General features: G+C 41.2%; 1 protein-coding gene across 1 annotated transcript; it reads right to left on the bottom strand.

The window, feature by feature from the left end:
- Nucleotides 1-10,908: 10,908 nt before the first annotated feature.
- On the bottom strand, nt 10,909-12,719 carry LOC130140598 (probable aspartic proteinase GIP2). Its single transcript, XM_056320308.1, has 2 exons — nt 12,222-12,719; nt 10,909-11,928 (listed from the first exon to the last, which is right to left on the bottom strand). Exons 1-2 carry the CDS (start codon nt 12,660-12,662, stop codon nt 11,092-11,094), a joined length of 1,278 nt encoding a protein of 425 aa, XP_056176283.1. The 5' UTR covers nt 12,663-12,719; the 3' UTR covers nt 10,909-11,091.
- Nucleotides 12,720-13,027: the final 308 nt, after the last annotated feature.

Raw genomic sequence — 13,027 nt, 5'->3', positions numbered from 1 at the left:
ACACATCTCCCAATGTTCGAAGCATATCCATCAGGAAACCGCACAGATTTCAACCATTGACAAACGACCCGTCTCTGCTCCTTGTCCAATGTATAAACTGCTTTGGGTTTTGGTCCCCTACTGCTTGCATCGACATCTAGTGTTGGCCGATCACAAATATCTCTCATATCTTTTCTTGCATTCAAGTTGTCTTTTGTTTTTCCAGTGACATCCATCACAGTATTTATGACATTATCGAAAACATTCTTTTCTATGTGCATGATGTCAAGATTATGATGAATAAGATGAGCCTTCCAGTATGGTAGATCCCAAAATATACTGCGTTTAGTCCACTTATGTGTACTTCCGTACGCAATAGTTGTGCCATGAGGGTTTTCAACAACAGTCGGAAAGTCCTGCACTCGCTCCCAAATTTGATGACCGGTCAACCTCAATGGTGGACGTGTTCTTTCAATCCTATCCTTGATGAACTCTTTCTTATTCCTTCTGAATGTATGATTTATCGGCAAAAATTGTCTATGACAGTCGAAATAGCTGGGCTTCTTACCATGTCTTAATCTAAATGACTTTGATCGCTCTAAACATATCGGACATCCTAAGATCCCAGCTGTACTCCATCCAGATAACATTCCATAAGCTGGAAAGTCATTTATTGTCCAAAGAAGAGCAGCCTTCATTACAAACCATTGATCAGTAGAAACATCATATGTAAGGACACCTTCATCCCATAGCCGTCGTAACTCTTCAATCAATGGTTGCATATAAACATCTATCAACTTTTTCGGATTTTGCGGGCCAGTCACGATCAATGTCAAAAACATATAAGGTGTCTTCATGTACATACCGGGTGGAAGATTGTATGGAGTTAAAGATAACTGGCCAACATGAATAATTTTTTCCTGATTTCCCAAATGGGGCAAATCCATCAGCACATAGACTTAACCTGATGTTTCGAGGCTCTAATGCAAACTTAGGGTATGTTCTATCAAAATGTTTCCATGCCTCTGCATCTGAAGAATGACACATTAGATCCTCTTCTATTTCATGATTTGCATGCCAAGTCATGTGTTCAGCAGTGGCTTGAGACGCATAAAGCCTTTGCAATCTGGGGATTAAAGGCAGATAAAACATTTGATTGCATGGTCTACGCTTTTGATTACGACCCTGCCTTATGTTAATCTTGTACCTAGGTTGGTTACAGAATTTGCAAAATTCTGCATTTTCATCATCTCTCCAATATAACATACAACCCCTACTACATACATCAATCCTTACAACTGGAAGACCTAAGCTATCCACTAGCTTCTTCATATCGTAAAAATCATTTGGCATGATGTTATCAGGAGGCATTGTTTCCTGCATTACTTCAACAAAAGAGTTGAAGCAATTCTCAGACACATTATACTCTGCCTTGATATTTAACAGTCTTGATATCGCTGATAACCTAGTATGGTTGTCATAACCTACCCATAAAGGTTCATCTGCTGCTTTTAACACTTCTCAAAACCGATTAGATGGAAAAGTTTCATTACACACATTTTCATCAAAATCTGTAACTCCTATCTTTTCCAATTGTGATGCATGACTAGTACCCACTTGTTCAAGTGTAGGAGTAAAACTAGTACTTGCATGGTTCGATTCTGAAACAAAATTATGACCAGCTGCATCAATCACCATCCTCTAGTACGGGTTCAATTGGTCGTAATAGCTACATTCTTCCCTAACTAAAGATTGGCCACTTGTTCCATATCCTTCATCAGATATAAATGGTTCACCATGGCAAGTCCAATTATAGTAGTTCGGAGTAAACCCAAATCTACAAAGATGTTCTCTAACTTTATCACACACATGAAATTTACCATTACTGCACTTTTTACACGGACACCTTAACTTATTTCCATCCATTAACTCATATTTACCACTAGCAAAGTCCAAAAATAGTTCCAACCCAGTACGAAACTCATCAGTCAATCCTTGACGTCCAGGTAAGTTCTTATTATACATCCAAGCCCTGTTTCTTTGCATTGTGTCTGTATAAAAATAAAAAAAATCTAATAAAATATTAACAATATGATATCTATTGTTTAATATTCTTAATTAAAACCATAAAATTTTGTTTATGACAAAACAATTACTTTGAAATTGAAAAAATTACCATGTCAAGAAGACTTACCCAAGTATTTGACTGCAATCTTTGTAGTAGTGGTCAATTTGATGGTAATTGCAACGTTCACTTGTATTGCGAGACCTCAAATCGACACGTACCTAAAAAAAAAATTACTTAAAATTCATTTTTTAATAATTTTTTATTTTCTTTCCGAATTTTTATTTTTATTTTTTTTTCTCTTTTTGTTTTTTTTTCCTATATTCTTCGCCGGTCGCCGGTCCCGCGACCGGCGACCAACTGAGGCCGGCGAGGTCGAGCGGCCTCGCCATGGCCGCCTGACCTCGCCGTCGCCTAGACCGGCAACTAGCTGAGGCCGGCGAGGTTGAGCGACCTCGCCATGGCCGCCCGACCTCGCCATCTGTGACGACGGCGAGGTCGGGCGGCCATGGCGAGGCCGCTCGACCTCGCCCACGTCTGGTCGAGGTCGAGCGGCCATGGCGAGGTTGCTCGATCTCGCCCATGGCCGGCGAGTTCTCGCCGGTCGCCGGTCCTGCGCCCGGCGACCGGGGAACAAGTTAGGAAAAAAACAGAAAAAGAAAAAAAAAGTCAATAAAATAAAAAAAAATCGAATCCAGTTATGAATAGTTTTGCGACGAAGCCAATTAGTCACGATACTTACCGGTGAAAAAGCTTTACTGAGATTGATTTGCGCAAGTGCAAAGAAGTTTCTCGAGAGAAACGAAAGAGGGAGAGGGATGGAGAATAGCGAGCGGGATATGAGGAATCAAGAGAGAGAGAGAAATTGGAGATGGGGTGGGACATAATGAAAGTTATTTATCGTCACAAATTTAGCGACAAATTCCGTATTCGTAGCAAATTCCGTTGCAAAATTAGTGACAATTTTTTTTTGCCATCGCAAATTAGCCACGGAAAATTTTTCGTGAAAAATTCCGTCGCAAATTAGCCAAGGAAAAATTTTTCGTGGCAAATTCCGTTGTAAAATTAGCCACGAAAAATTTTTGGTGACAAATTAGGTCGCAAAAATTAGCCACGCAAAATTTTCGTCGCAAATTCCGTCGAAAATTAACCACGAAAAATTTTCGTGGCAAATTAGCCACGATAAATTTTGCGTGGCTAATTCCGTCGCAAATTAGCCACGAAAAATTTTTCGTCGCTATAGCGACGAATTTAGTTATCGTCGCAAAATCCGTTACAAATTAGCCACGAAAAATTTTTCGTGGCTAAATCCTTGTTTTTTTGTAGTGCAATCAATTCCACATCATTCATTGAAATGTCCATCTTGATAAATTTCGAATGGAATTAGTGATATAGATAGGCAAAATCTTCATGCAAAATCTATTTTCAAAAGATATGAACATTTTATGAGCTTATCGCCTTTATGAACGAAAAGGTTTGTAATTTTATAGCAAGAAGATCATCATGCTGAAGAGTCTACAATAAAAATTTGGACGCAAAAGACAACTTGAAAACAATTAGATATGCCAATGAGTTAAACAAGAGAGTTAGACACTAGCATCATTAAGAAATATTTCTGCAAGATACGAAAGGTTAGATCAATGCACTAATGTCCCTAGGAAGGCAAAGTGTTAGACTTGAGAATATCAAACGCGGAGGGACGCTTTTTAGAAATAGGTGTCGTTGGATTGCCCTTATTCAAAGGGGAAAGGAAACATGAATTAGCCGATCATGATTGGAAGTTCGATCTTTGATCAATGCTCCGTTTTTGTTTTTGCCCTTGCACAAGAGAATGTGCATGAATAAGTTACTATGCTATAGTAAAGCAAATGCAAGCTGACACTCGGAAAATTCCGGTCATCCATTTCAGCTAAAATCATAGCATTATCTCAGTCGAATTAGTCGGTCCGCTATTACTATCGAAATCTAACACGTCCCTCAATTTGTCATCTGTAAGGAAAACAACAAAGTGTCATTTCCATAATAATAATTAAGTTTAGAAACGAGATATACCCTTTTTTCCAAAATTGGAAACTTCTTTTTTGTTTTCGCTCCATTGTATCTCCCTATCCGCGGAAATCTTGTCTCATCTGTGACCTGTTGGAATGGAGAGAATGGTGTCAAACACGAAGCCGAGAAGTGTTAAGATTAGGAACGAACACTCCCTTTTGCTCTTCGAGGTAGGCATGGTCGCGTCTCCACGATGGCCACCTTTTTGCGGCCATCTACAGGAACAAGTGACCTAGTTAATTCATGAGTGAGTCGATTTAACTTGGAACGGATACTTCCTTTTCCTTTGAAGAAGGCTTCACTCCAATCGAAAACTATCTAAAATATGAGTTTACCAAATTTAAATTAGGAAATAATTTAGATTAAATTCTACTCTAAGTTAGGCAATTTCCTAATTACTACACGGCTCTAAAATATGGAATTTAAAATGCAACCTATCATAATATGCAATGCAATTTTTTTATAGTTTTCATAATAGGAAAATTTAATGCGGAAAATTGTCAAAAAATTCCTAAACCTATTACACTTTTGCTAATTCGGTCCTAAATCTTTTAAGTTTGTCAATTCAGTCATAAATTTTTTCACTTATTGCCAATTGAGTCCATTTGGCCGACCAGCGCTGACATGGCTGCTGGCCGTTTGGCCAACACTGACGTGGCAATTTTTAAATATTTTTTTCGAATTTTTAAATATTTTTTTTTCTGCCTTTTCCCTCTGGCCTGTCCGGCGACCAGCGACCGGCCAAAGGCACGGGCCGACGAGGTCGACCTTGTCGGCCTCTGTTGAAGTTTGCCCCCGCCGGCCACTGGCGAGGGCGAGCCTCGCCGGATCTGGGCAAGGTTGAGCCTCGACCAGCCATGGTGAGGTCAGCCTCACTATCGTTGGGTTTCGCGACCTCGCCCAGATCCGGCAAGGTCGAGCCTCGCCCAGCCAAGGCGAGGCTGACCTCGCCATCGCGAAACCCAACGATGGCGAGGCCGGCATCGCCATGGCTGGGCGAGGCTCGCCCTCGCCAGTGGCCGGCAAGGGCGAGCTTCTCCAGAGGCCGGCGAGGTCAACCTCGCCAACCCACGCCTCTGGTTGGTTGCCGGACTGGCCAGAGGGAAAAGGCAGAAAAAAATTAAAAAATTCGAAAAAAATATTTAAAAATTGCTATGTCAGCGTTGCCCGGACGGCCAGCAGCCACATCAGTGCCGGCCTGCTAAATGGACTCATTTGGCAAGAAGTGAAAAGGTTTAGGACTCAATTGGCAAAAGTGCAATAGGTTTATGAGTTTTTTGACAATTTTTCCAAATTTAATGACATGCAATTTATAAGCCTACATAATCAAACATTCACCCTATTCAAAATACGAAATAAAGGCAATTGGGATTCGATCTTTTTTGTATGCACGACTTGAACGGCAAATTTCTTATTTAAGAATCACCTAAAATCTCAAAACAAATTATGTTCCAATCGCAATTTCGGTAACTCGTATCCCACCACAGTCAAACCCCGTCTCGATTACGACAAAGTTACAGACTTGGAAATACACTTTGACTTTTGCAACCTTCGATGAATTGAATTGCATGCACGGAGCTCTGGTTGAGATCATCATCAAAGAGAATGCATATCTTCTCTCTCTCTCTCTCTCTCTCTCTCTCTCTCTCTCTCTCTCTCTCTCTCTCTCTCTCTCTCTCTCTCTCAGACTATCAGGAATCACAGCTCATCCGGGCTTCTTGACAAAGCAGAAATTGTCAATGCATGCCGCTTCCGAAATGGTGACGTACCAGTACCGAAGTTGACGTTAACCGAATCAAAATGACAGATCCTCGTAAATTAGAGAAAGTATTTCATTCACTGAACAGACGCTGTAAACCAATGCAAGCAAGCATTGTTGAATGTTCTCTCTCCTTTTGACAGGTTCCACTCTACATAATTGCTCAGTTGACAGGGTCGGCATTGGCAACTTATGTTGGAGCATCGGTCTACGGCGTCGAATCGAGTCTCGTGATCACGCGGCCTCTCGGAGGCCCCGCTTCCACCTTCTGGGTGGAGTTCTTGGCGACATTCATCATGGTCTTCCTAATCGCAGGATTGACTTACGATCATCGATCCGTAAGACCGAAATTTTGCACTTTGATACCCATTGTTCAGATATGCTGGAGACAATAGCCCACGTCAGAGGATGTGATAAATTTATCATTATGTTAAAATCTTTGTAGGTAGGCCAGCTATCTGGATTTGTCAAAGGAACAAGCATTGGACTCGCCGTAGTGATCACGGGGTGAGCGCCAACACTTGTTCCCATCTACAATTTCATCAGGATGAACTTTTCTTTCAAAAGCTCATCAGTCAGACATTCTGAGCACTGTTTGTTTAATTCCCAGGCTAGTATTGGGAGCATCAATGAACCCTGCAAGATCATTAGGACCTGCAATTCTCAGTTGGGATTTTGAGTCCATTTGGATATATATTTGTTGCGGAAAAAAGTGATTGAACAATGAAATAAATAAAACAAGAAAATAAATCGGTCATTAAATTTACCTAGTTCGGTTGGGTGACCTATGTCCACAGGAGAGCAAAAAAGCATTCCACTACGGATCAAGTACTTGAATAATTCAAACACTCTTAATGTTTCTCAGCCTCAATTACGCCCATAACTTACATAGTGTTTAATCTCAGAATTCCTTACGAAATAATCTCTTAATCTCATAAAAGAATTCACAAATCTTACTCCTGAGATTTAATTGGCTTCTACACTTGAATTACTGGTGCAATTCCTCGAATAAAACCCACAAAGATAAACCCCTGCCAAGCACGCAATGAAACGGCGCTTCAACCTCTTCATCAGGAATCACATATAATGTATAAATATATATAGATATATATGCGTATGTACATGCAAAAGAAATTGTTCAATAACCAACTTCATGGATTAGGAAATCCATCTATTAGTTCAACGAATTCCAAATTTGGACTTTCCTCTTTTGACTTTTCTTTGGCCGACTTCGGGACACTCTCGGACTAACAGGAAATATAATTTGTGTGCCCCTTTTATTTTTCTTTTCAGTTTCCACGACAGGAGTCCATGAATCACGTGACCGATTAATTTCTTCGGGCCAGGTTTTCGTCCCCCAAGTTCAAACTCGAAACATATTATGATAATCTCCACCATAGCTCGATGTTTTGAGCCAAGTCGCAATCGCTTTTCTAAAAAATCCAAACTTCGCTGTTACTCTCTTACACCCCTTTACGGGCTCAACCGCCATAGTCATCTTCCAAGTCGAGAACTTCATGTAACCATGGACCTCATCAGGAAAACTAACTCCACTTGCACATTTAACTACTTCACAAGGATTTTCAGACTAAACCTTATCTACCATAGATAAAGCAAAACCATTATTGTATCTATATCTGCCAGGAGATATATCATGTACGTTGTCAATATTATTAGTTACAACAATTGCTAGCTCTACAGGCTCCACCTCGTTATAAACACCATCTGTGTTGATTACTCCACTAGTACCCGCTATCTCAAGAGTTTCTGGTTACAACTCCACCTTGAGCTGAACAATGTCAAGATCAATAAAAAAAAAAACTGCCACAATCACTCCTACCCAGTAGGAATGGATTAGTCAAATGTAACTTTTCTGATGATAACAGCTGAATTTAATTCAGAGCACCACAACAGATAAATCCACTCACCTTGTGCATAACGTTGGAACATGCACTTTCTTACCATTCCATCGAGCTTACCATGACTCATCGAACATAACATGGGTAACCAAATATTTTAATAACAGAATAATCAGCAACATTACCTAACCACACTTCTTCGGGAGTCCGACATCCAATCGTAGTTGATGGGGATCTATTCACCAGATAGCTCGTCATACTATGCGCATTCGCCAATAATCTCCTAGCCATACTAACACTACAGAGCATTTTATGAACCGTCTCTACTGTTGTTCTGCCGATTAGCTCTGTAACTTTTTATGGTTCATTGGCACTACTGCGGTGTTTTACTATACCTTCTTTCATGCAAAATTATTTTAACAGATCCGAGTAGAACTCAATGCTACTGTCAATCCACACATATTTGATTGTCTTACCAATTTCTTTTTTGATAAAAAGTTTCAACTACCTCACCCTGACACTAACATCAAACTTGTGCCTCAACACAAATACCCAAATCTTCCTCAAGTAGTCATCCACAGCCGTTGGCATAAATCTCACACTCTTTCTTGAAGGAAACTGCAACAACATGCAAACATCCAAGTGAATTAACTATGCACTCTCCGTGGTTTCTCTAATAGTCGTACTAAACTACACTTTCCGCCATTAATCTAAGCCACAACATCTACATACATTCAATTCGTCGGCAATATAATCAAATATCATATTCCTTTCGCTTAGAACTTTCATGCTTCTCTCGCTAATGTGTCCTTAACGCATGTGCCACAATTTATGCTTTTGAACAAAAAGTTCATGCAAGCCACATTTGTCATTATCTCACTTTAAAGTTCATACATGCCACTGTGCTTAATTCCTTTCATTATCACTAAGGCACCTCGAATAATCTTCAAAATTTCACATTCTGAGCTATACCAACACCCAGTTGAATCTAGGGGATTCAAGGAAATCAAGTTTTTCTTCAACTTTGAAACGTGCCTCACTCCAATTAGTGTCCTCACGATACCATCATACATTCTAATTCTAACATTACCAATACCAATAATATCGCATTTAGCATTGTTCCCCAATTACACTTTACTACTAACCATGCATTGATAAGTAGTAAACTAGTTCTTATTTGGTGTAATGTGTATTAGGGTGTAGTTCGTACTCCCCTCCGACAGGAATGCATAGGAATTCTCTATTGGACTTAGCCCTGGTTTAAAGATGAACCAAGATAAAAACCTTGTGTCTTAATTTTCTTTTCTCACTTTTATTCTCTATTTCCTTGTGATTGTGTGTCGATCCTAACATCGTGAAACAAACAACCAGAATCCATGATCCATTAGTCAAACGACGAATTATTAGTGACAGACAAGACATATCATCACTATCCAGATTACAATCAACTACAGTAGCAACATCATCGGTAGACACAAATCTAATTCCATTACCCTTCTCATTCTTCAGCTTAAGGTAATTCCTTCTAAGATGCTTTATCTTCTCACAACTTCAATAGACAGCACTACCAGTCCTAGACTGACTTTGTTTGCTCAAGTTTATATTACTTCTGCTAACACGAGTAACAGCTCTTCCTCTAGTTTCACATACTAAAGTAGTAAACATAGGTTCACCAAATTCTCTTCTACAGATGTTCTCACTAATAATTAAATCTAGAAACCCATCAAACGTCAAACTTGTTAACCTAGAAAAATTACTACCAGCACTAATGGTAGTATTCCAACTATCAGGCAATGAGGATAATATATTCAAAGCACGTACCTCATCTTCAAAATCAATCTCAAATGAACTCAATTGACTAACGACCACATTGAATTTACTGATATGATTAGCAATTAATGCACATTCATCCATATTTAAGTTAAATAAAAGTCGTATCAAGTAGACCTTTTAACTTCTTATACATTTCCGACAGGGCTTTCATCAAACCCGTGGTGGTCTTCTCTTTCATGATGTTAAATGCAACATTATGACCCAACGTCGGTTGAATAACACCCAAAGCTTATCTATTTAGTAATTCTTATTCAGCTTGCTTCATCGACTCTGATTTCTTCTCAGACAAGGCTAAGTGCAGATTATTCTGATACAGATAATCCTCAGTCTACATCTTCCAAAAACCAAAATCTTTCCTATCAAATCTATCGATCTTCACTTTTCCTTATTCTGTCACTATCAATTAGCTTCAACTCAATCAAGTTTAGCTTTGATATCAGTTATGGAAATAAGCGATCGAACAATAAAATAGATTAAAAAATAAAATAAAAAAGCGGATACCAGATTTAAGTGGTTTGGTCGGGTAACTTACGTTCATGGGAGAGAAAAGAAAAGAATTCCATTATAGATTAAGCGATACAATAGAAATCATAACTACACTCAAGCAACTCAAACACTCTCAAGTTTCTAGCCTCAATTATCCCCAATAACTCACAATATTTAGTCTCACAATTTCTCACGAAGTAATCTATCAATCATACAAAGTAATTCGTAAATCTTACTCACGAGATTTAATTGGTACACTTAAATTCCTGGTGTAATTCCACTATTAAAACCCAAGAAGATAAACTCCTGCCAAGCACTCGATGAAACGGCGATTAAAACCTCTTCACCAGGAATCCCATATGCAAAATAAATTGTTCGATGACCGACTTCATGAATTAGGGAATCCATATATTCAGTCAACCAAGTCCAAATATGGACTTTCCTCTTTTGATTTTTCTTTGGCCAAGTCAAGGACACACTCGGACTAACGGAAAATATATTTGTGGGACCCTTTATTTTTCTTTTCAATTTTCACGATAGAAGTCCATCACGTGACTGAATAATTTATTCGGGCCGAGTTTTGGACGGTCTTAAATTCGAAACATATTATGGCAACATCATGGCCCCGGTTACAGGGTCCTTCGAGGGCGCTTTCGTGTATCGCCTTAAAGGCCAGGTTTCCAGCTTCACTACATCTTCTCCTAAAGCCAGTTTGCTGATCTACTCACAGGAGGCCCTTTGATGAATCCGTGGAGAGAAGGAGGATCTAATGGACACTGTAATTGTAAATTAGTTATCAACTAGGTTAAGGGCTGTTCAACTAAAGGATATTCAGTTTATACTGGTTGCCTGTCGGGTGCTATAAGAGTCGATAAAGTTACAATAATTATGCAGGACGAGGTTATTTATCTACACTCCCACACAATTTATCTTCATCTGTGCTTAGTCCATGCATTGCAACAAACTACAAAGTCAAACAGACATTCATGATTAAACATGACATTGACACGACTGAGAATCACGAGACAAACTAGCAAATGCAACAATATCCATCCTCAACCTCAAGAATGGGAGCAACTGGTGTTGCGAAGCAGGAGCGAGTTGCTGAACCTGAACGTCAGCGCAGCCATGTCAAACTCTACCAGATTGTCCTCCATTTGGTGTGCCCCAATCACGATCGCCGTCCTCAGCGTCGACCCTCCCTCCATGAACCCCAGGCACATCACCTCCTCGCTCACCCTCACCATCGAATTCGCCCCTTCGATCCTCCACTGAGCATCGTTCCGGAGCACCAGCACGATCGCGGGCACATCCGGCCCTGCCACCCCACTCCTTATGCTACTCGCATCGAAGCACGCCCCGAACGGCGCGATTGGCTCCGCTCTCCTGATCGTCTTCTCCACCGCCTGCCTCGAAAACTCTGCAACCAGAGCTCTATAGATGTCCGTGTGGAGGACCGTGTACGAAGTCAGAGTAGTGATTTTTGTCCCGCCTCTTCCATTCTTGTCGATCACTAACAACGATGCCTTGAAATTGACCGGAGCGATATTGACCTTGATGGCGGTCACGTCGACGAAGTACTCATCGGACGGAGATGCGGAGCCGTGAGAGGGCGCTCGGCTGACAGGATCGATGAGCAACTGAGTGACGAGGAGCAACTTCGAGAGGTCCTGCTCGATCAAAGGCCCAAAGTACGGGCCGCCGCCGACGTAGAAGTTGCCTTGGCCAGAGGAGGAAGAAGAAGACGGGAGGCACAGAGCGAGCTTGTGGGGGAGGTTAAGGTCGGCCGAGAGCTTCGTAGCGAGCGAGGTCGGAGCGATGGACAGCGCGATCACGCCATTGCCGGCTCTGGAGATGCCGCGCGTGAACTCCGAAGGCACGCAAGAGAAAGGAAGTTGCTGCGGAAAATGGATGACGACGATAGGTGCACCGTTAAAATTTTCGATTTTTCTTTTTTCATTTCTACATTACAAAAATTTGACAATATACAAAGAATTTACAATTTACGACATTTGAAATTGAGTCCTATTTAATGTGATGTCTCCATATATATATATATGCACTCGGGTATTCAAATATGATAATATACTAAACGTAGTAAGCTTTTGATATTGATTTCCAGTGGTCTCTGATATCAAATGCACTTTCCTGTGCTCATTCCTAAAAGTTTTTTTAACAAAATCACACTTACTATTACTCCTCTCGACGTGTACTTGATCCCATCGGTGTGGTGCACCACCACCGCATCCTCGCCTAGCCCGGTGCCGATGACGACCTCCGTCAGCGGGTTGTACACGTACACACCGCACGTGTCGTTGAAGCAGCCGCCACCTCGGGCGGCCCTGCACCTGGCAGAGCTGCAGAGGATGGGGCGGTGGGACGAGGACGACGTAGGGTTGTAGCAGGCGGTGCCGCAGTCAAACCACGAATATGAACCCAAGAGGTCGAGCACCGCCTTCACGGGAGAAGGCGGCGTGCCGAGGGTGATGGTGGTGTAGTATTGGCGAGATGCCTCATCTTTCACGACGGGGAAGATGAGAGAGGAAGGAGCAGGAGGTTGGGTTTGGGAGGATGAGAGAGAGAGGAAGGAGGTGATCGAGGCGAGGAGGAAGAGGCAACGAGAAGTCACCATTGTTGACACTGAAGAGAATGGGCTTGAGAAATCTTGAAGAGGTGCAACTTTGGACTGAGGAACTGAAGTTTTATACACTCCAAACACAATATCCAACCACACTTTGGTCTACTGTCTTTGTAAGCTCTTCTGCGCTTGTAGCATTACTCTTCTGCAACCACAGTCAAACCCCATCTCGATAAAGACAACGTTGCAGACTTGGAAATAGACACTTTGACTTCTGCAACCTACTATGAATTGAATTGCATGCACATAGCTCTGGCTGAGATAATCATCAAAGAGAATGCATATCTTCTCTCTCTCTCTCTCTCTCTCTCTCTCTCTCTCTCTCTCTCTCTCTCTCTCTCTCTCTCTCTCTCTCTCTC

This window comes from Syzygium oleosum, unplaced genomic scaffold, assembly GCF_021117445.2.
Source record: "Syzygium oleosum isolate NSW1041296 unplaced genomic scaffold, Sole_v2.1 Sole_v2.01, whole genome shotgun sequence".
NCBI classification, from domain to species: domain Eukaryota; kingdom Viridiplantae; phylum Streptophyta; class Magnoliopsida; order Myrtales; family Myrtaceae; genus Syzygium; species Syzygium oleosum.
The sequence above is the reverse complement of the archived record's forward strand: the minus strand, read 5'-3'. Positions and strand labels throughout refer to the sequence as shown.

What these genes read in the sequence shown, in the direction of transcription:
- LOC130140598 (XM_056320308.1), bottom strand. Translation starts at nt 12,662, where the DNA reads ATGGTGACTTCTCGTTGCCTCTTCCTCCTCGCCTCGATCACCTCCTTC. An exon ending in ACACGTCGAGAGGAGTAATA is followed by an intron (nt 11,929 to 12,221) that starts GTAAGTGTGATT and finishes CATTTTCCGCAG; the next exon opens with CAACTTCCTTTCTCTTGCGT.